At 43.8% G+C, this 23937-nt stretch overlaps 1 protein-coding gene across 2 annotated transcripts in view; it reads left to right on the top strand.

Moving 5' to 3' along the window:
• ARMC9 (armadillo repeat containing 9) overlaps positions 1–23937 on the top strand; it is a 260953-nt gene that overhangs the window by 65021 nt on the left and 171995 nt on the right. For both annotated transcript variants that reach the window (XM_038768825.1, XM_038768738.1), the window contains exon 9: positions 15882–15980. In XM_038768825.1, coding sequence (XP_038624753.1) covers positions 15882–15980 — 99 coding nt within the window. The remainder of the gene's footprint in view (positions 1–15881; positions 15981–23937) is intronic.

Raw genomic sequence — 23937 nt, 5'->3', positions numbered from 1 at the left:
CTCTCCATCCAAACCGCTACCTTGCTGGTTCAGTCTCTTATCCTGTCCCAACTGGATTACTGCATCAGCCTCCTCTCTGATCTCCCATCCTCGTGTCTCTCCCCACTTCAATCCATACTTCATGCTGCTCCCCGGATTATCTTTGTCCAGAAACGCTCTGGGCATGTTACTCCCCTCCTCAAAAATCTCCAGTGGCTACCAATCAATCTGCGCATCAGGCAGAAACTCCTCACCCTGGGCCTCAAGGCTGTCCATCCCCTCGCCCCCTCCTACCTCACCTCCCTTCTCTCCTTCTCCAGCCCAGCCCGTACCCTTCGCTCCTCTGTCGCTGCTAACTTCTTCACTGGGCTTCGGTCTCACCTGTCCTGCTGTCGACCCCCGGTCCACGTCCTTCCCCTGGCCTGGAATGCCCTCCCTCCCTCCACACATCTGCCAAGCTAGCTCTCTTCCTCCATTCAAAGCCCTACTGAGAGCTCACCTCCTCCAGGAGGCCTTCCCAGACTCAGCCCCCTTTTCCTCTCCTCCTCCCCCCATCACCCTACCTTCTTCCCCTCCCCACAGTGCTTGTATATATTTGTACAGATTTATTACTCTAGTTATTTTATTTGTACATATTTACTATTCTATTTATTTTGTTAATTATGTTCATATAGCAATAATTCTGTTTATTCTGACAATTTTGACACCCACCTACACGTTTTGTTTTGTTCTCTGTCTCCCCCTTCTAAACTGTGAGCCTGTTGTAGGGTAGGGACCGTCTCTATCTGTTGCCGACTTGTACTTCCCAAGCACTTAGTACAGTGCTCTGCACACAGTAAGCGCTCAATAAATACAATTGAATAAATGAATGAATGAATGCTGTATGACCTTGGGCAAGTCACTTCCCTTCTCTGGTCCTCACTTCCCTAATCTGTAAAATGGTGATTGCGACTCTGATCCCCATGTGGGACAGGGGGTGTGTCCAACCCAATTTGCTTGAATCCACCCCAGCGCTGAGTACAGTGCCTGAAACATAGTAAGCGCTTAACAAATGCCATAATAATAATATTAATAATAATTAATTAGTCCTGCTATCTAGGAAAGGGAGCAGTGTTTAAATCTAAAAAAATAAGGAGAATCAAAGTATCTTAGCTTTGACCCTGGCAAAAAAAAGTCTGCTACTTAGTCTGCATTTAGACTAAGTGCTAAATGCTAAATGCTAAAATGCTAAATGTCTAAATGCTAAAAGTCTGCATTTAGACTTTTCTAGAAGACCTGATGGATCTTGCAATTAGAGTCTTTAAAACTTCTCTACATTTCAGGGGAGAGGAAAAAAAAGTGTAAAAGCGTAGTCATAGTACTCATCACTTACATGCTTCCACAATTCTAAAGGGCTTGAGATATTTTTCAAAATGAATATCATTACTATACTCTTGGCTGTATTCCAGTGATACAAGTAAATGCTATTACCATTTCCGTTTTAATGGAAGTAGAAACACTGAAAGGAAAAGTCACTTACCTACGATCTTATATTAAGTTAGTGATGTGTCCATCGTCATCTTCAAAAGTAGCATTATTATTGAATCGGTACTCTGTACAGGTACTAAATTAGGCTCTTGGGACATATAGAAGATGTTAAAAAAAAATTAGGTGTAGTAGCCCTTTATGTGCAAGGTGTCACAAGCCCCTGGTTGGCTCAGTGGAAAGAGTCCGGGCTTGGGAGTCAAAGGTCATGGGTTCTAATCCTGGCTTTGCCACTTGTCATCTGTGTGACTATGGGGAGGTCGCTTAACTTCTCTGTGCCTCAGTTACCTCATCTGTCAAATGGGGATTAAGACTGTGAGCCCTATGTGGGACAACTTAATTTTCTTTTATCCACCCCCCAGCGCTTAGTGCTTGGCACATAGTTAGTGCTTAACAAATACCATCATTATCATTAGTCTAGAAGGGGGAGACAGAGAACAAAACAAAACATATTAACAGAATAAAATAAATAGAATAGATATATACAAGTAAAATAAATAAATAAATAGAGTAATAAATACGTACAAATATATACATATATACAGGTGCTGTGGGGAAGGGAAGGAGGTAAGGCGGGGGGATGGAGAGGGGGAGGAGGGGGAGAATGTGCATCTAGCTTTATTTCTGTTTTTTCTGATGACTTGACACCTGTTCACATGTTTTGTTTTGTTGTCTGTCTCCCCCTTCTAGACTGTGAGCCCGTTGTTGGGTAGGGACCGTCTCTATATGTTGCCAACTTGTACTTCCCAAGCGCTTAGTACAGTGCTGTGCACACAGTAAGCGCTCAATAAATACGATTGAGTGAATGAATTATCATTATCAACCAGGATCTCCCTGGACTGGGGGAGCCTCAGTGACATGTAGTAGAAGTCAAACCACACCTCTGATCACCAAGGTTACTGAAGCAGCAAAGCATAGAGAAGCAGTGTGGCTCAGTGGAAAGAGCCCGGGCTTGGGAGCCAGAGGTCATGGGTTCTAATCCCGGCTCTGCCACTTGTCTGCTGTGTGACCTTGGGGAAGTCACTTCACTTCTCTGGGCCTCAGTTCCCTCATCTGAACTGCAGGTGCAACTGCCTTTTATCTGCCTTAGGCATGGCAACTGTGGCTCTGCGTGGCAGTCATTGATCGATCCAGGCCGGTTACGGGGTAGAAGAGGGAGAAAAAGCCCCGTCTCCCCCCTTGATCTGCCCCCACATGCTCACAATCCCCTGCCTCAAGTAAAGCCCATCAGCGCCTTTGCAAAGTCTCTTCCTTACTGTTTTTCACGGGGTCACAAACAGTCACTGGTAAGGCAGCTTGTTGTGGGCTCACCATTCATTCATTCAGTCGTATTTATTGAGCGCTTACTGTGTGCAGAGCACTGTACCAAGCGCTTGGGAAGTACAAGTTGGCAACATATAGAGATGGTCCCTACCCAACAGTGGGCTCACAGTCTAGAAGCATCAAAACAACAGGCATCAATATAAATAAACAGAATTATAGATAGATATATACATCCGAATAAGTAAACATGCATTAATATAAATAAATAGATTTATAGATATGTACATATATACACACAAGGAAGGTGCCACTAATGGTGAAATTCATGTGTGTGTGAGTGAAAGAGAGAGAGAGAAAGGCCGATGCTGGACCTGTACACCTGCCGGCAACGCTCATACAGGAAGACTGCCCTGTGTTGTGCTGTCGTAACTTGCACTTTCCAAGCGGTTAGTACAGTGCCCTGCACGCAGTAAGCGCTCAATAAATACGATTGAATGAATGAATGAAAAATGTTTACTGTTTGCAGCTCCTAGCCGTGTTTTCACTTTTGCCCCTTTAGCTAGTGATCATTTCTAAGCATTTGATAAACAAGGTGCTGCTCCTTTCTTCATTGTAATGTCCTCTGCTGAATGCAGTAATTGGTTACCAATTTTCAACCCTATTGTGGCCTTTTCGGAGGCTTTGTTTTCCAAGATCCTTAGAGAGTTTTTTCTGTCCTGCATCAGCCTTCTCTCTGGTCTCCCATCCTCATGTCTCTCCCCACTTCAATCCATACTTCACTCTGCTGCCCGGATTATCTTTGTCCAGAAACGCTCTGGGCACGTTACTCCCCTCCTCAAAAATCTCCAGTGTCTACCAGTCAATCTGCGCATCAGGCAGAAACTCCTCACCCTGGGCTTCAAGGCTGTCCATCCCCTCGCCCCCTCCTACCTCACCTCCCTTCTCTCCTTTTCCAGCCCAGCCCGCACCCTCCGCTCCTCCGCCGCTAATCTCCTCACCGTACCTCGCTCTCGCCTGTCCCGCCATCGACCCCCGGCCCACGTCACCCCCCGGGCCTGGAACGCCCTCCCTCTGCCCATCGGCCAAGCTAGCTCTCTTCCTCCCTTCAAGACCCTACTGAGAGCTCACCTCCTCCAGGAGGCCTTCCCACACTGAGCCCCTTCCTTCCTCTCCCCCTCTTCCCCCCTCCATCCCCCCATCTTACCTCCTTCCCTTCCCCACAGCACCTGTATATATGTATATATGTTTGTACATATTTATTACTCTATTTATTTATTTATTTATTTATTTTACTTGTACATATCTATTCTATTTATTTTATTTTGTTAGTATGTTTGGTTTTGTTCTCCGTCTCCCCCTTTTAGACTGTGAGCCCACTGTTGGGTAGGGACTGTCTCTATATGTTGCCAACTTGTACTTCCCAAGTGTTTAGTACAGCGCTCTGCACACAGTAAGTGCTCAATAAATATGATTGATGATGATGATGATGATGATGTCCTCCGTAATTTTAGTTCCCAAATTTCAGCTCAAAGGAGCTGTTCGGGTACCCTTTTGTCCATTCTCACAAATGTTTCACCCAGCACAGTCATTTTGTGCTGAACGTGGCTTCAAAGCTAGGAGACCGACTTGACCGTTAGTGTGCCTTTCTTGTTATTTATCTGGAGTATACCTCTACTTCTGATTTTCCGAGCCATTTTGTCACCTTTTCCTCCTCCCTCCTACTCACTTAAATCGAACCTCTGGGACTTCAGTATCCGATATTCAGTGTTACTGCTGATCCTCAGCCACCTACTTCCTCTCATTCATTCATTCATTCATGCAATCATATTTATTGAGCACTTACTGTGTGCAGAGCACTGTACTGAGCGCTTGGGAAGTACAAGTCGGCAACATGTAGAGACGGTCCCTACCCAACAGCGATCTCACAGTCTAGAAGGGGGAGACAGACAACAAAACAAAACAAGTAGACAGGTGTCAGTACCGTCAGAATAAATAGAATTATAGCTATATACACATCATTAATAAAATAAATAAATTATTATTATTATTATTATTATATATTATTATATTATTATAAATATTTATAAATAAATATGATTTTAATTCTGCAGGCCACCCCTCCTGCAACCCACTACACATTCACCACTTGCTATTGGGTAGGGGTCATCTCTATATGTTGCCAACTTGTACTTCCAAAGTGCTTAGTACAGTGCTCTGCACACAGTAAGCGCTCAATAAATACAACTGAATGAATGAATGCTAATAATAATAATAATTATGGTATTTGCTAAGCACTTAAGCTGTGCCAGGCAGTGTTCTAAGTGCTGGGGTAGATACAAGATAATCGCGTTGGACTCGGTCCCCGTCCCACTGTAGGGCGCCCGGTCTTAATTTCCATTTTTCAGTTGAGGGAACTAGGCACAGAGAAGTGGAAGTGATGGGCCCAAGGTCACACGGCAGACAAGTGGTGGAGCCAGGATCAGAACCCATGACTCTCTGACTTCGAGCCCTGTGCTCTGTTCACTAGGCTACTCGTGCTCTAGCATCGTCTCATCAGTAGCAGGATACCCAAGCAGCTGCTGTATGGAAAACCGTGGCTGAGAAATTGAAAGCAAGGAGGGCTGAGGAAGGATTTTAAGGACACGGTCAAACAAAGCCTCAGTCAGTTCTGCATCAAGGCCCTACTGAGAGCTCACTTCCTCCAGGAGGCCTTCCTAGACTGAGCCCCTTCCTTCCTCTCCCCCTCGTTCCCCTCTCCATCTCCCCTGTCTTACCTCCTTCCCTTCCCCACAGCACCTGTATATATGTATACATGTTTGTACATATTTATTATTCTATTTATTTTACTTGTACATATCTATTCTATTTATTTTATTGTGTTAATATGTTTGGTTTTGTTCTCTGTCTCCCCCTTCTAGACTGTGAGCCCACTATTGGGTAGGGACTGTCTCTATATGTTGCCAACTTGTACTTCCCAAGCCCTTAGTGCTCTGCACGCAATAAGCGCTCAATAAATACGATTGATTGATTGATCCCAGCTGAAAACTGCGAGTCAGTTGTTGAGGAGGGACTAGCAAAGGGCATTTCCGTAAGCTCACTGTGGGCAGGGAATATGCCTACCAACTCTCTGAGATTGTACTCTCCCAAGCTGTTAGTACAGTGCTCTGCACACAGTGTGTGCTAAATAAATACCATTAATTGATTGCTACCAAGAAAAGAGTAGCTCTTCTTGATCGAGAGCTTCGAAGGCAACAAGAGACAAGGAGGCAAAAGAGAAAACAGAGCCAGGACCTCCTTCCCTTCCCTACAGCACCTGTATATATGTATATATTCATTCATTCATTCATTCAGTCGTATTTATTGAGCGCTTCCTGTGTGCAGAGCACTTTACTAAGCACTTGGGAAGTCCAAGTTGGCAACATATAGAGACGGATATTTATTACTTTATTTATTTATTTATTTTACTTGTACACATCTATTCTATTTATTTTATTTTGTTAGTATGTTTTGGTTTTGTTCTCTGTCTCCCCCTTTTTAGACTGTGAGCCCACTGTTGGGTAGGGACCGTCTCTATATGTTGCCAACTTGTACTTCCCAAGCGCTTAGTACAGTGCTCTGCACACAGTAAGCGCTCAATAAATACAATTGATTGATTGATTGATTGACAGTAAGCATTACAACAACATAATAATAATAATAATAGAATTTGATAAGCGTCTAGTGTGTGCCAAGCACTGTTCTAAGGGCTTGGATAGTTACCAGGTAATCAGGTTGTCCCACGTGGGGCTCACAGTCTTAGTCCTCATCGGACAGATGAGGGAACTGAGGCCCAGAGAAGTGAAGTGACTCACCCAAAGGTCACACAGCAGGCAAGTGGCGGAGCCGGGATTAGAACCCACGTCCTCTGACTCCCAAGTAGGCTCTTGCCACTAAGCTACACTGCTTCTCTACATGACAACAGATACAACATGACAACAGATAGCTTTTTTCTGTGGACAGTGCGGCTGCCACTGAGGGTTCCTCTCTGATCTCGTCAGCCACACAGACGCGTTCATAGGTGAACTTTGCCGTTGGTGGTTTCTTTGACTATGAAAGACAACCTTCAAACTGCAGGTGACTCAGTACTGTTATAGATTTATTTCACTCATTGATCCGTTCAATCAGTTGTATTTATTGAATGCTTACTGTGTGCAGAGCACTATACTGAGCAACTGGGAGAGTACAATACAACAATAAACAGGCACATTCCCTGCCCACAACGAGAACTGCGTCTAGAAGCAACCTGGCTCAGTGGAAAGAGCCCGGGCTTTAGAGTCAGAGGTCATGGGTTCAAATCCCGGCTCCGCCAACTGTCAGCTGTGTGACTTTGGGCAAGTCACTTCAATTCTCTGGGCCTCAGTTCCCTCATCTGTAAAATTGGGATTGAGACTGTGAGCCCTCCTTGGGACCACCTGATCACCTTGTAACCTCCTCAGCGCTTAGAACAGTGCTTTGCACATAGTAAGCACTTAAAAAATGCCATTATTATTATTATAGAAAGGGAGAGACGGACATCAATACAAATCAATAAATGACAGATATGTACTGTGGGGCTGGGAGGGGGGAGAACAAAGAGAGCAAGTTAGGGTGATGCAGAAGGGCGTCGGAGAAGTGCAAAGGAAGGGGCTTAGTCTGGGAAGGCCTCCTGGAGGAGGTGCGTGCTCAATAAGCCTTTGAAGTAGGGGAGGGTGCTCTGCTGTCTGCACAATCACTATTGCTTTCATTTCTGGGATCCTCTGGCAGGTATGGTTTCCTTTTTTTTCCCCTCTGGAGGGCCAATTCCCCATTACAACTTCCCAGTAGCCGGCACACAAAGAAAAAGTAAAACCTTCCTTCTTTCCTCTGCCCCAGCATGCATCTAAAATCCCAAGGAAACAATATTTTTCCAATATTATTTTAGGGGCTTGTTAGGAATTCATGGATGGCTTCTTTTCATTCATTCATTCAATTGTATTTATTGAGCGCTTACTGTGTGCAGAGCACTGTAATAAGCGCTTGGGAAGTACAAATCGGCAACATATAGAGACGGTCCCTACCCAACAGTGGGCTCACAGTCTAGAAGGGGGAGACAGACAACAAAGCAAAACATGTGGACAGGTGTCAAGTCATCAGAATAAACAGAAGTAAAGCTAGATGTACATCATTAACAAAATAAATAGAATAGTAAATATGTACAAGTAAAATAGAGAAAAAAAATCTGTACAAATATTCATTCATTCAATTGTATTTATTGAGCGCTTACTGTGAGCAGAGCACTGTACTAAGCGCTTGGGAAGTACAAGTTGGCAACATCTAGAGACGGTCCCTACCCAACAGCGGGCTCACAGTCTAGAAGGGGGAAACAGACAACAAAACAAAACATGTGGACAGGTGTCAAGTCATCAGATTAAACAGAAGTAAAGCTAGATGCACATCGTTAACAAAATAAATTGAATAGGAAATATGTACAAGTAAAATAGAGTAATAAATCTGGACAAATATTCATTCATTCATTCAATCGTATTTATTGAGCGCTTACTGTGTGCAGAGCACTGGACCAAGCGCTTGGGAAGTACAAGTTGGCAACATCTAGAGACGGTCCCTACCCAACAACGGGCTCACAGCCTAGAAGCGAGCACTATGACATTTCCTAAAATATGCAGCAAATGTGAGCTAGACCGTAAGCGGGCTGTGGGCAGGGAATGTGTCTCTTTATTGTTGTATCATATATCATACTCTCCCAAGTGCTTAGTACAATGCTTTGCCCACAGTAAGCGCTCAATAAATCTGGTTAAGTGAATGAATAGTACTCCATCTTATATTACATTTTAAAAAATCATCAGCTCACTATTAGGAGTAGTGGAGTATATGAAAAATAGTGGAAATGCCTTCCCAGTACTTAAACATGAGGAAAATGATCCTACACATAGATCCTGTTAAACCAAGGATGTCTAGAATTCAGATATTCCTACTACTTTTCAACGATTTCATCGAAGCAGTAGATCATCTAATTCTGTTCCAGCCCATTTAATGTAGATATATTAGGAAGTTTGTGAAGCAAAACTAAAATCCCTGCCGTCAGTACATTGCTATTAAGATATATTTTGCCTTATCATCATCATCTCCGCTAAAGTCTTTATTTGGTGCCTACTGCGTACAGAGCACCGTACTCTGGCCTTGGGGAATATTCGAAAGAACTATAAGCATTGCACCCTGGCCTCAAAAAATGTATGATCTAGTGGGGGAAGACCAACCCACATAAGCCGACAAATGTAAATAGTTAAAAGAAAATGAAATAGGCAAAAATAGCAAACCTCAGTGGAAAAATCAGTCACCAACTAATAAATAAATATGTACATAAGATGGTTCATCAATGCCAAAGTGGCTGAGAGGAGAGTGAGACTGGGATGTTTAGGGATCAGGGAATGCTGCATGAAAAAGTGATTATTTAGAAGGGTTTTAAAAGAGGAGAGACCTGGGGCGTGGTGAGATTGTGTGGGAAGGGTGACCCTGAGAGTTAAGAGACTTGGGTTCTAATCCCAGCTCCTTTACTTTTTTAAAAAATTAGTATTTAAGTCCTTACTATGTGCCAGGCAATGTACTAAGCGCTGAGGTAGGTACAATCTAATCAGGTTGGACACAGTCCATGGTCCATATGGGGCTCACAGTCTTAATCCTCATTTTACAAATGAGGCAGCTGAGGCACAGAGAAGTTAAGTGACTTTGCTCTCTGGTGACCTTGGGCAAGTTACTTCACTTACCTGTGCCTCCGTTTCCACACCTGTCAAATAGGGATTAAATGCCTCCCCTCTAGATTGCAAACCCCCTTCTAGATTGTAAACTTGTTTTTTCTTTTATGGTATTTGTTAGGCGCTTACCGTGTGCCAGGCACTGTACTACTGAGCCCCTTCCTTCCTCTCCCCCTCGTCCCCCTCTCCATCCCCCCCATCTTACCTCCTTCCCTTCCCCACAGCACCTGTATATATGTATATATGTTTGTACATATTTATTACTCTATTTATTTTACTTGTACATATCTATTCTATTTATTTTATTTTGTTAATATGTTTGGTTTTGTTCTCTGTCTCCCCTTTTTAGACTGTGAGCCCACTGTTGGGTAGGGACTGTCTCTACGTGTTCCCAACTTGTACTTCCCAAGCGCTTAGTCCAGTGCTCCGCACACAGTAAGCGCTCAATAAATACGATTGATGATGATGATGATGTACTAAGTGCTGGAAAAATACCCGGATGTCAGAGGCTATATTCAAACCCACGCCTCCAGGGGAGACTGCAACCTGAACCCAGGGCCTTAAACCTCTTGGCCATCCTGACAGGGAATGTGTCTACCAACTCTGTTGTATCGTGCTCGTCTAAGGGCTTAGTACAGTGCTCGGCGCACTGTAAGTGCTCAATAAAGCAGCGTGGCTCAGTGGAAAGAGCCCGGCCTTGGGAGTCAGAGGTCATGGGTTCTAATTCCGGCTCTGCCACGTGTCTGCTGTGTGACCTTGGGCAAGTCACTTAACTTCTCTGAGCCTCAGTTACCTCACCTGTGAAATGGGGATTAAGACTGTGAGCCCCACGTGGGACAACCTGATCACCTTGTATCTCCCCCAGCGCTTAGAACAGTGCCTGGCACAGAGTAAGCGCTTAACAAATACCATAATCATCATCATCATCTTCATCATCATCAATAAATAGCCACTGATTGAGTAATTGTGAGCTGATGAGTTCTTTGAGAATGAATGTGGAAAGGAGGGTAGCGGCTGGGTTTGAGGAACACTCAGGGTAAAGAATGAGGGGAAAATGAGTGGAGCCTACAAAGAAAATTGAGAAGGAGGTGAGGTGGTGTGAGGCATAGAAGACCTATTGAAGAAGGCAATATTTAGAAGAATATTTAGAATATTTACAATATTTACAATTATAGAAGACATATTGCGCCTCTATGTCAAAAGCCAGTGGGAGTTTCCCGGTGGACGGGATTGTCAAATATGTTGAAAACAACAGAAAGGTGAAGGAGGATTAGAAAGATGAGACCATTCACTATTAATTAACTTAGGCATTTCACCAGAAACCTTAGCGAATGTGGTATCGGTAAAGAGGATGAAATTCAGATTGCTGGGAGTCGATGAGAAGAAGAATTCAGCAGGAAATGGAAAAGGGAATAGAGCATGATAGCTGGAGACTGTGGTGGGGTCAAGGGCTATTTTTTTTTTTAGTATAGGGGAGGCTTGGGCAGGTGAAAGCAGAGAGAGGAGTCTTCAGAGAGGGAGAGGTTGAAGTTAGCAGAAAAGAGAATCAAAGAGGGAGAGGGGGAAAGGGCTTTTCAACCAGTGGGAAGGAATAAGGGTCTAAGGCCCAGGTAAAGGGGTTAAGCTTTCAAAAGTAGGGGAGAAATCTTCAGGGGAACAATTGGGAAGGAAGAGAATATGGGTGAAGTTAGAAAAACAGGTGAAGAAGAAGGGGACCCTTGAGGAAACGCTAGACTGTAAGCTCATTGTGGGCAGGAAATGATGATGATGGCATTTATTAAGCACTTACTATGTGCAAAGCACTGTTCTAAGCGCTGGGTAGGTTCCAAGGTGATTAGGTTGTCCCACGGGGGGCTCACAGTCTTCATCCCCATTTTACAGATGAGGGAACTGAGGCCCAGAGAAGTGAAGTGACTTGCCCAAAGTCACACAGCTGACAACTGGCGGAGCTGGGGTTTGAACCCATGACTGAGCCACATATAAACATATATATGTATATCTTTACACACAAATACGCACACACACAATTAGGTACAAAAAAATAGAAGAGTAATAAAGATAAGCAACTAACTAAATGAGTATGTTTACTGGTGTATAGTATTCATTCACTCATTCAGTCAATCAATCAATCGTATTTATTGAGCGCTTACTGTGTGCAGAGCACTGTACTAAGCGCTTGGGAAGTACAAGTTGGCAACATATACAGACAGTCCCTACCCAACAGTGGGCTCACAGTCTAAAAGGGGGAGACGGAGAACAAAACCAAACATATTAACAAAATAAAATAAATAGAATAGATATGTACAAGTAAAATAAATAAATAAATAGAGTAATAAATCTGTACAAACATATATACATATATACAGGTGCTGTGGGGAAGGGAAAGAGGTAAGATGAGGGGGATGGAGAGGGGGACGAGGGGGAGAGGAAGAAAGGGGCTCAGTGTGGGAAGGCCTCCTGGAGGAGGTGAGCTCTCAGTAGGGCCTTGAAGGGAGGAAGAGAGCTAGCTTGGTGGATGGGCAGAGGGAGGGCATTCCAGGCCAGGGGGATGGTGTGGGCGGGGGGTCGATGGTGGGACAGGCGAGAACGAGGCCCGGTGAGGAGATTAGCGGCAGAGGAGCGGATGATGATGACGATGATGATGGTACTTGTTGAGCACTTACTATGTGCCAAGCACTGTTCTAAAAAACAGAGAAGCAGTGTGGCTCAGTGGAATGAACGAGGGCTTGGGAGTCAGAGGTCATGGGTTCTAATCCCGGCTCCACCACTTATCAACAGTGTCACTTTGGGCAAGTCACTTAACTTCTCTGTACCGCAGTTACCTCATCTGGAATATGGGGATTAAGACTGTGAGCCACATATGGGACAACCTGATTACCTTGTATCTCCCCCAGTGCTTAGAACAGTGCTTGGCACTGAAAGCACTGTTTTCATTTTTGCCTGAATCGATCAATCGAATGTGGGCTAGTGGATAGAACACGGGCCTAAGATTTTAAACGTAGGAAAAATCCGCCATTCCTCTCCATCCAAACTGCTACCATGTTAATACAATTACTCATCATGCCACCTGGATTACTACATCAAGCCTCCCAGCCTCCTGTCTCTCCCCACTCTATTTACTTACTTCTTCATTTTTCTACAAAAACGTTCAGAACATGTCACCCCACTCCTCAAAAAACTCCAGTGGTTGTGCATCCACCTCCACACTCCCAGCCCCACAGCACTTATGTGCCTATCTGTAATTTTATTAATTTGTATTGATGTCTGTCTCCCCAACTCTAGACTGTAAGCTTGTTGTGGGTAGGGAATATGTCTGTTGACATATTGTATGTATATGTATATGTATGTATATATGGTTGTACATATTTATTACTCTATTTATTTATTATTATTTATTTATTTATTTATTTTACTTGTACATTTCTATCCTATTTATTTTATTTTGTTGGTATGTTTGGTTCTGTTCTCTGTCTCCCCCTTTTAGACTGTGAGCCCACTGTTGGGTAGGGACTGTCTCTATGTGTTGCCAATTTGTACTTCCCAAGCGCTTAGTACAGTGCTCTGCACATAGTAAGCGCTCAATAAATACGATTGATTGATTGATTGTTGATTGTTGTATTGTACTCTCCCAAGCACTTAATACAGGGCTCTGCACAGAGTAAGCGCTCAATAAATTTGATTGAATGAATGAATGAGTCCGAAGGACCTGGGTTCTAATCCCTGCTCCACCACTTGTCTCGGGGCAAGTCACTTATTTGGGCCTCAGTTACCGCATTTCTAAAATGAGGATTGAGACTGTGAGCCCCATGTGGGACAGGGACTGTATCCATTCTGCTTAGCTTGTTCTCCCCCAGCACTTAGTACAGTGCCTGGCACACAGTGAGCGTAAAAACCAAAATCAGTCAATCCATGCTGTTTTTTGAGTGCTTACTACTGTGTGCAGAACACTGTACTAAACAGTTGGGAGAGTACAGTAAACAGAGTTGGTAGACACATTCCCTGCCCACAAGGAGTTACAGTCTAGAGGGGGAGGTAGACATTGAAATAAATATCAGATCACCAGGGTGGTGATCTGATCAGAGTGGAATAATTACTATCAGAGTATCAGAGTGGAATAATTACTCCACCCCAGTGTGATGGGACTGAGGATGCATAAATACCAAGTTCTCAAAGGATTCAGATCCTATTTTGTTAATATGTTTGGTTTTGTTCTCTGTCTCCCCCTTCTAGACTGTGAGCCCACTGTTGAGTAGGGACTGCCTCTATATGTTGCCAACTTGTACTTCCCAAGCGCTTAGTACAGTGCTCTGCACACAGTAAGTGCTCAATAACTACGATTGATTGATTGATTGATCCAGGTGCATAGGTGATACAGAAGGGAGAGGGAGTAGGGGAAATGAGGGCTTTGTCGGGGAAGGCTTCTTGGAGGAGATGTGATTTTAGTAAGACTCTGAAGGTGGGGAGAGGGGTGGTATTTTGTAAATGGAAAGGGGAGGGAGTTCCAGGCCAGAAGGAGGACATGGGGAGAGGGGTGGGCAGTGAGCTAGACGAGATCAGGGAACAGTCAGTAAGTAGGTTGGTTTTAGATCATGAAGTGTTGCTGCTTTGTAGGTAGGAAATCAGCAACTGAGTGCTTCAAAGCCATTGGTAGAGAGTTTCTGTTTTGATATGGTGTCGCATGGGCATCCATTAGGAGGTTTTTGAGGAGGGGGGAAATGTGGAGTGAGCAGTTCTTTAGAAAAATGATCTGAGCAGCATAGCGAAACAGGGACCGGGAAGGGGAAAGGCAAGCAGGTCATCGAGGAAGCTTTATGCAGTGGTCAAGGCAGGATAGTACTCTGCACACAGGAAGTGCTAAATAAATACCACTGATTGGTTGGTCAACATAATAATAATAATGGCATTTATTAAGCGCTTACTATATGCAAAACACTGTTCTAAGCGCTGGGGAGGTTACAAGGTGTTCAGGTTGTCCCACGGGGGGCTCACAGTTTTAATCCCCATTTTCCAGATGAGGGAACTGAGGCCCAGAGAAGTGAAGTGACTTGCCCAAAGTCACACAGCTGACAGTCGGTGGAGCCGGGATTTGAACCCCTGACCTCTGACTCCAAAGCCCAGGCTCTTCCTACTGAGCCACGCTGCTTCTCCAACTGTTTGGATGGAGAGGAAAGAGCAGATTTTAAAGGTTCTGTGAAGATAGCATGTAGAATCAGAAAATGATCTGGCTATCTTTTGGAACTATCAGGAAGGTGGGAAAATAAGGAATGAAGGCAAGGCATATAAGACACACAGTTGTATGACCAGTCACACGTCTAAAATTCTGCCAGCCACGCTATGCAATGAAGTGTCTATTTTATTTGACAGATTGGATATGTGAGTTGAATGAGAGAGATGAGTCGAGGATAATGCCAGTGTTATGAACTTTTGAGACAGGTAGGATAGTGATGATGTCTACAATGATGGGAAAGGCAAGGGAAAAGGACAGGGTTTGGGCGGGAAGATGAAGAATTCTGTTTTGGAAATACGAAGTTTGAGGTGTCGGCAGGACATATAAGTAGAGAGGAAAGTAGAGAGGTACGAGAGGAAACTGAGAAAGTTCTGGGTTGTATTTATGTAGTTTGATTAGGTTAGAGTAAATAAAGCATAAAGAAAATTTATAAATCAGTATATTTTGGATCATATAGTGGAAATATCTCAAAAGTAGAGTACTGCCAAATTGGAAGAAAGAAGATAGTCATATAGCACAGTTGAGGAGACAGTTTCACTTTTCCTCTCAAATAAAATTTTTCAAGACCCCAGAAAAGAAATGACTTGCTCTCTGGGAAGCAGCATGGCCAAGTGGAAAAAGCAGAGGCCTGGGAATCAGGGGATCTGGCTTCTAATCCCATCTCTGCCACTTGCCTGCTGTGTGACCTTGGACAAGTCACTTCACTTCTCTGTGCCTCAGTTCCCTCATCTGCCAAGTTGAGATTCAATATCTGTTCTCCTCCTGCTTAGACTTGTGAGCCCCGGGTGGGGACCTGTTTATCTGGTATCTGCCATAGTGCTTGGCACAAAGTAAGTGCTTAACAAATACCAATCAATCAATCAATCGTATTTATTGAGCACTTACTGTGTGCAGAGCACTGTACTAAGCGCTTGGGAAGTCCAAGTTGGCAACATATAGAGACAGTCCCTACCCAACAGTGGGCTCACAGTCTAGAAGTGTGAGTGCTACCACAATTATTATTATTCAATGTTTAATCCCCCACTTCGTAAGAGGGGTGCTTGGACGGACAACTGATGGTTTGGCAGATACCAATTCATGCAAAACATTTTTATTTCCATTTGATTTTGTCCACATTGTAGATTACTCCAGAGTACCTGCAGAATGTCTATTTTCGTCTCTTCAGCAGTCATTGGAGGCAAAGCGTAGCCCACAGCATTGACTTTACAAGGCCTGGCACGGTAAGTCGAAAGCTTCATTAGTTTCTTTTTCTAATGAATCTCGAAACATAGTAAACATTACCCCACAAACCCAAGGATAAGAGACTGAGGACTAAAGAACATTTTAGAATGGAATAATTACTCCACCTTGGATTTATGGAATCTCAGAAGCTCTTTGACCACTTCACTTGAGATGGCCAGATAGAGAGGCATTCATTCATTCAGTCGTATTTATTGAGTGCTTACTGTGTGCAGAGCACTGTACTAATCAATCTATCAATCAGTCAGTTGTATTTATTGAGCGCTTACTGTGTGCAGAGCACTGTACTAAGCGCTTGGGAAGTACAAGTTGGCAACATATAGAGACAGTCCCTACCCAACAGCGGGCTCACAGTCTAGAAGAGGGAGACAGACAACAAAACAGAATATGTGGACAGGTGTCAAGTCATCAGAATAAATAGAAATAAAGCTAGCTTAGTGGATAGTGTAAGGGCTTAGGAGTCAGAAAGACCTTGATTCTAATCTCACCTCTGCCACTTCTCTGCTGTGGGACCTTGGGCAAATCACTTTACTTTTCTGTGCCTCTGTTACCTCAACTGTAAAATGGAGATTGAGACTCTTGAGCCCCATGTGGGACATGGACTGTGTCCAGTCTGCTTACTTTTTATTTACCTCAGAGCTTAGAAAAGTGCCTGGCACATAGAAGTGTTTAATAAATACCACAAAAAGGGCCATATTATCAGGCAATTGCCTGATTGCCTCACACACTATATGAGAGTGGACATGCGCTCTGCCATTGATCTGAGTGAGGGGGATCTTACTAAGATAGTAGATTTATTTGTAGGCTTTATTTAGTCTAATTTTATCTGTGGCCAAATGTTGGGTAGGGACCGTCTCTCTATATTGCCAATTTGTACTTCCCAAGCGCTTAGTACAGTGCTCTGCACACAGTAAGCACTCAATAAATATGATTGAATGAGTGAATGAATGAATCCTGGAGAGGAGTAAGTGTAACTTGGCAGGTTAGCCAGATGACGTGGTGCATCAATGACTGTTTGGAGACCGCTTCCTTGACTTGATTTTTAATTAAGAATCTGGCAGGCTGAGGCAGCTATTCAAGCCAGCTCATACAAAATCAATCAATCAATCGTATTTATTGAGCGCTTACTGTGTGCAGAGCACTTGTACTAAGCGCTTGGGAAGTACAAGTCGGCAACACATAGAGACGGTCCCTACCCAACAGCGGGCTCACGGTCTAGAAGGGGGAGACAGAGAACAAAACCAAACATACTAACAAAATAAAATAAATAGAATAGATATGTACAAGTAAGATAAATAAATAGAGTACTAAATATGTACAAACATGTATACATATATACAGGTGCTGTGGGGAAGGGAAGGAGGTAAGATGGGGGGGATGGAGAGGGGGAAGAGGGGGAGAGGAAGGAAGGGGCTCAGTCTGGGAAGGCCTCCCAGTTACAAAAGTAACTTCACAGTGTAAAGTACCTTTAAAAGGATCCAGTGCGGTTCAACGGTTCCTCGTATATTGCACGGGGATTGGAAACTGTTCTTGAGTATGCATTTCCTGCCGTTTGGTTTTATGGCTAAAACGCTTGGAACAAAATTCATCCCCTGCATACTAAGCCAGAAAAGCTGTTGACGTTGTGTATGTACTTTAGCTGAGTACATTTACTCAACAGTGGCTACATCTCTTTGTGACGGAAATTGATGGCCTTTTGAGGCTTGAGAAGTAGCGTGGCTCAGTGGAAAGAGCACGGGCTTTGGAGTCAGAGGCCATGGGTTCAAATCCTGGCTCTGCCAATTGTCAGCTGTGTGACTTTGGGCAAATCACTTCACTTCTCTGTGCCTCAGTTACCTCATCTGTAAAATGGGGATTAAGACTGTGAGCCCCCCATGGGACAACCTGATTACCTTGTAACCTCCCCAGCACTTAGAACCGTTCTCCAGCGCTTAGAACAGTGCTTTGCACATAGTAAGCACTTAATAAATGCCATTATTATTATCATTTGCACATAGTAAACTCTTAATAAATGCCATCATTGTTATTATGATTCTTATTGTGATAGCAGTGAATGGAAAGTGAGAAGCAGCAAGTCTCATCTGTTACACTTATTTGAAAAGCAGTAAAGAGAAGCACTGTGGCTCAGTGGAAAGAGCCCGGGCTTGGGAGTCAGAGGTCGTGGGTTCTAATCCCGGCTCCGCCACTTGTCAGCTGTGTGACTTTGGGCAAGTCACTTCACTTCTCTGTGCCTCAGTTACTTCATCTGTAAAATGGGGATTAAGACTGTGAGCCCCATGTGGGACAACCTGATTACCTTGTATCCCCCCCCAGTGCTTAAAACAGTGCTTGGCACATAGTATGCACTTAACAAATGCCATGATTATCATTATTTTTATTATTATTTATTGAGTGCCCACCAAGTGCAATGAATTTTACTAAGCATTTAGGAGAGTACAATAGAACCACAGTAGTGTTTCCTGCCCACTAGTAGTTTATACTCTAATTCCTTCATTCATCCAATCGTATTGATTGAGCGCTTACTGTGTGCAGAGCACTGTACTAAGCGCTTGGAAAGTACAATTCGGCAACAGAGACAATCCCTACCCAACAACGGGCTCACGGTTTAGAAGGGAGAGTCTCTAATAGGGGAGACGGGCATAAAAATATTTACGAAGAGTGGATTCAGAGTAATAACCATTCGAACCTTTGTCAAGTCTGGAGGATGGATTTTTTAAAGTTCCAGAGGTCACTATTGGATTGCTATGACTCGAGGATGTTAGGAATTAATCGGGGGAGACTCATAGGATATTTTACTCTCCCAAGTGCTTAGTACAGTGCTTTGTCTACAGTAAGCGCTTAATAAGTACAGTCGAATGAATGAAGGTGGGGTTTTAGGAGAGTTGAGGTCAGGGGAACATTATGAACAAGGCGGTGGAAGTAAGAAGGCCGGACAAGAGTGGGTACGGTTGGGGAGCTTGGGCGGAACAAAGAGTGGGAAATGGGGAGTATTAGGTGAAGAGAACTGTCACGTTAGGGGACGTTGGTGAAGATCATCGAAAACAACTATATGGCGTATTTGGGTGATGCAGAGGGAAGTGGGCAGCCACTGCAGATTTTGAGGAGCAGAGAGACATTTAATGAGTGACATTTCTGGAAGGTGATCCAGGTAGCAGCCTGGAGCAAAGAGGGCAGAGCCTGGAGGCCGGGAGACCAGTGAGAAGGTCAATGTCAATCTTTCAATCAGTCGTATTTATTGAACTTCAAGGCTTCCACTCCTCCGCCGTTAATCTCCTCACCGTATCTCGTTCTCGCCTGTCCCGCCATCGACCCCCGGCCCACGTCATCCCCCGGGCCCGGAATGCCCTCCCTCTGCCCATCCGCCAAGCTAGCTCTCTTCCTCCCTTCAAGGCCCTACTGAGAGCTCACCTCCTCCAGGAGGCCTTCTCAGACTGAGCCCCTTCCTTCCTCTCCCCCTCGTCCCCCTCTCCATCCCCCCATCTTACCTCCTTCCCTTCCCCACAGCACCTGTATATATGTATATATGTTTGTACATATTTATTACTCTATTTATTTATTTATTTTACTTGTACATATCTATTCTATTTATTTTATTTTGTTAGTATGTTTGGTTTTGTTCTCTTTCTCCCCCTTTTAGACTGTGAGCCCACTGTTTGGTAAAGACTGTCTCTATATGTTGCCAACTTGTACTTCCCAAGCGCTTAGTACAGTGCTCTGCACATAGTAAGCGCTCAATAAATACAATTGATGATGATGATGATGATTGAATGCTTTACTGTGTGTAGAGCACTGTACTAAGCGCTTGGGAAAGTACGATATGACAGAGTTGGTAGACGTGTTCCTTGCCCGCAATGAGCTCAAAGTCTAGAGGGGAAGACAGCTATTAATATAAATAAATAAATTGCAATTGTCCTACACTTGCCCCCTAATAATAATAATAATAATAATAATATTATTAATAATAAACGAAAAAACCCAAACTGGCAGGAAGGGGGAAAGGGGAAATTGGAGAGGACAAAGAGCCACTGCTGGTATTAGTGCCACTGCTACTACCCGCTGTTGGGCAAGTTAAGTTACTACCCGCTTCTCTTAGCAGCGTGGCTCAGTGGAAGGAGCCCAGGCTCTGGAGTCAGAGGTCATGGGTTCAAATCCTGGCTCCGCCAGTTGTCAGCTGTGTGACTTTGGGCAAGTCACTTCACTTCTGGCTCAGTGAGAAGGCAGTGTGGCTCAGTGGAAAGAGCCCGGGCTTTGGAGTCAGAGGTCATGGGTTCGAATCCCGACTCCGCCACGTCTGCTGTGTGACCTTGGGCAAGTCACTTAACTTCTCTGAGCCTCAGTTACCTCATCTGTAAAATGGGGATTAAGAGTGTGAGCCCCACATGGGACAACCTGATCACTTTGTATCCCCCCCAGCGCTTAGAACAGTGCTTTGCACATAGTAAGCACTTAATAAATGCCAACATTATTATTATTCTCTGGGCCTCAGTTCCCTCATCTGTAAAATGGGGATTAAGACTGTGAGCTCCCCCCTTGGGACAACCTGATCACCTTGTAACCTCCCCAGTGCTTAGAACAGTGCTTTGCACATAGTAAATGCTTAATAAATGCCATTATTATTATTACCCCTTAAGGGGGTGACATAGGTGAGGAGAGGAGGAGCCAAAGAGGCAGGAAGGCAGCTGTGAGGGAGCCATCTAGGTTACTGGAGGCCACTGAGGAGGGTTTTTGGGAAGGGCAGCTGCAGGTCCGATGAGAGGAAGGGCATAGATAAGGGCAAATCAGGATCAATGCCCTTGAGCACATAAGGAAGTCATCATCATCAATTGTATTTATTGAGCGCTTACTGTGTGCAGAGCACTGTACTAAGCGCTAAAGGAAGTTGAGATTGTTGTTACCCTGGAAAGCTGTCTTTGTCCTTGTGGCTCCTGCTAAGGGTAGTGAGCATTAGATGATCTCGGGAGACATGAATTGCCTGTGCCATCTCTGCTAAATGATGGGGACTCCAGTGGCAACGAGCCTATTAATCTGGCTTCATTGTACATGCACATCCATAAGTGTGATACAGGAATATTTATATATATATATATATATGTAACCACATCCATGAATACAGACCGACAGCCACCTGTAGAGTTGTCCTTTGTGTGACTTCATTTCTGAGTGGGAATGTCTTTGAGGGAGAATAATAATAATAATAATAATGGCATTTATTAAGTGCTTACTATGTGCAAAGCACTGTTATAAGCACTGGGGAGGTTACAAGGTGATCAGGTTGTCCCACGGGGGGCTCACAGTCTTAATCCCCATTTTACAGATGAGGCAATTGAGGCCCAGAGAAGTGAAGTGACTTGCCCAAAGTCACACAGCTGTCAATTGGCAGAGCTGGGATTTGAACCCATGACCTCTGACTCCAAAGCCCGTCGTGCTCTTTCCACTGAGCCTGGTGGCCTTACCCACTTTGTCCAGGAAAATCCTAAAGTCCGTCTTTAGTGGCCCCCTGTCTTTCATTGTCCTGGCCCCAGTGGTTAAGAGGGAAATGGTATCATCATCATCATCAATCGTATTTATTGAGTGCTTACTATGTGCAGAGCACTGTACTAAGCGCTTGGGAAGTACAAATTGGCAACATATAGAGACAGTCCCTACCCAACAGTGGGCTTACAGTCCTACCACCAGCAGGTTATGAACTCGAAGGGGTTTGGGGAGTTGTAGTGATAAGTGGTTCTGATCCAGCCAAGCCAAAAGCTTATTATGGGCAGGGAGTATGTCTACCAGCTCTGTTGTTTTGTGCTTTCTCAAGCGCTTAGTATAGTGCCCTGTACTATTACTCTATTACTGTTAATAGAGTAATAAATTATTACTCTATTTATTTATTTATTTATTTTACTTGTACATGTCTATTCTATTTATTTTATTTTGTTAGTATGTTTGGTTTTGTTCTCTGTCTCCCCCTTTTAGACTGTGAGCCCACTGTTGAGTAGGGACTGTCTCTATATGTTGCCAACTTATACTTCCCAAGCGCTTAGTACAGTGCTTTGCACACAGTAAGCACTCAATAAATACGATTGATTGATTGATTGATTGCCCTGCACACTGTAAGTGCCCAATAAATACGATGGATTGACTGATCAATCCACACTGTCTCGACCCTTCTCCCGGAGGCTAGCAGCACACATTTCAAGATGTTCTGGCAGAAAGAAAGGGCAGAGTGAGTGGTCACAGACAGAACAGCTCTGAGACTTCAACATCTGGTAAGTCATCATTTGAGTATGAATTCAAATTACCCCCTTACGGATATGATGGGGTTTTTTCCCCTTTCGTGCAAAAACCGGGGGAAAGTAAAAATGTAAAAGAGTGTACACAAACCCATTCACATATTGAAGAGCAGAATTAAACCTTCATGGAATCAGTTACTTGCCGCTGAATAAAGCCACTTAAAGGACCTTTATTTTGCACATCATCACACCTATGATTATTTATGGAGTGCCTGCCATGTGCCCAGCACTGTGCTAATCAATCAGTCACATTTATTGAGCGCTAACTGTAAGCAGAGCACTGAACTAAGTGCTTGGGAAAGTGCAGTGCAAGTTCAGTACAACTACTAGGTTTGTTTCACTTGGTGTAGACATTAATTAGAGCTACTTCTGTGCATGGGAGTGTGTTGCATAATTAGAGAAGTTCAAATCTCCCTTTAATACTATTTGTTAAGCACTTATTATGTGCCAGGCACTGTACTAAGCTCTAGGGTCGATATAAAGTCTACCCCAAGATACAAGATACGCAGTCCATGTCCCACATGGGGCTCACTACTTTAGTGTCCATTTTGCAGATGAGGTAACTGAGGCACAGAGAAGTGAAATGACTTGCCCAAGGTCACACAGCAGATAGGAGCAGATAGGAGGCCTTTCCAGACTGAGCCCCTTCCTTCCTCTCCCCCTCGTCCCCCTCTCCATCCCCCCATCAGACCTCCTTCCCTTCCCCACAGCACCTGTATATATGTATATATGTTTGTACATATTTATTACTCTATTTATTTATTTATTTATTTATCTTACTTGTACATATCTATTCTATTTATTTTATTTTGTTAGTATGTTTGGTTTTGTTCTCTGTCTCCCCCTTCTAGACTGTGAGCCCGCTGTTGGGTAGGGACTGTCCCTATGTGTTGCCGACTTGTACTTCCCAAGCGCTTAGTACAGTGCTCTGCACACAGTAAGCGCTCAATAAATACGATTGATTGATTGATTTGATTGATACGTGGTAGAGCCGGGATTAATACCAGGTTCTCTGACTCGGCGGCCCTTGTTCTTTCCGTCAGGCGACACTGCTTCTCCATCAATCAATCAATCAATCGTATTTATTGAGCGCTTACTGTGTGCAGAAGGACACATTCCGTGCCTAGCTCTAGTTAAGTTGTTGTTTTTCATTCATGACCACCTCTGATTACTTAACCCCATGAACATTACCCTAGGTACATTACTGTTACATTCAGCGCTTAGAACAGTGCTTAACAAATACCATCATTATTATTATAGTCTCAGTGACCAGAGTAAAGGGGGACAAGAGAATTTGGCATAGTGTTCTGTAGTAGCTTGCGTTATTTCTCCTCCAGATCTTAGCTTGCAAGTTTCTAAAGTCTCCTCTTGCCTGTTGGGAGGCATTCAGCGCCTATGTGATGATTTGGACAAGTTAATTGTAGTCCCCAAATGGGATTGCTGCCATGGGTTTTATCATCATCAATCGTATTTATTGAGCGCTTACTGTGTGCAGAGCACTGTACTAAGCACAAGTTGGTAACATATAGAGACAGTCTCTACCCAGCAGTGGGCTCACAGTCTAAAAGGGGGAGACAGAGAACAAAACCAAACATACTAACAAAATAAAATAAATAGAATAGATATGTACAAGTAAAATAAATAAATAAATAGAATAATAAAT

This window comes from Tachyglossus aculeatus, chromosome 1 (assembly GCF_015852505.1).
Source record: "Tachyglossus aculeatus isolate mTacAcu1 chromosome 1, mTacAcu1.pri, whole genome shotgun sequence".
Taxonomy (NCBI): Eukaryota; Metazoa; Chordata; class Mammalia; order Monotremata; family Tachyglossidae; genus Tachyglossus; species Tachyglossus aculeatus.
Note: the sequence above shows the minus strand (reverse complement) of the source record. Positions and strands in the feature narration are given on the sequence as shown.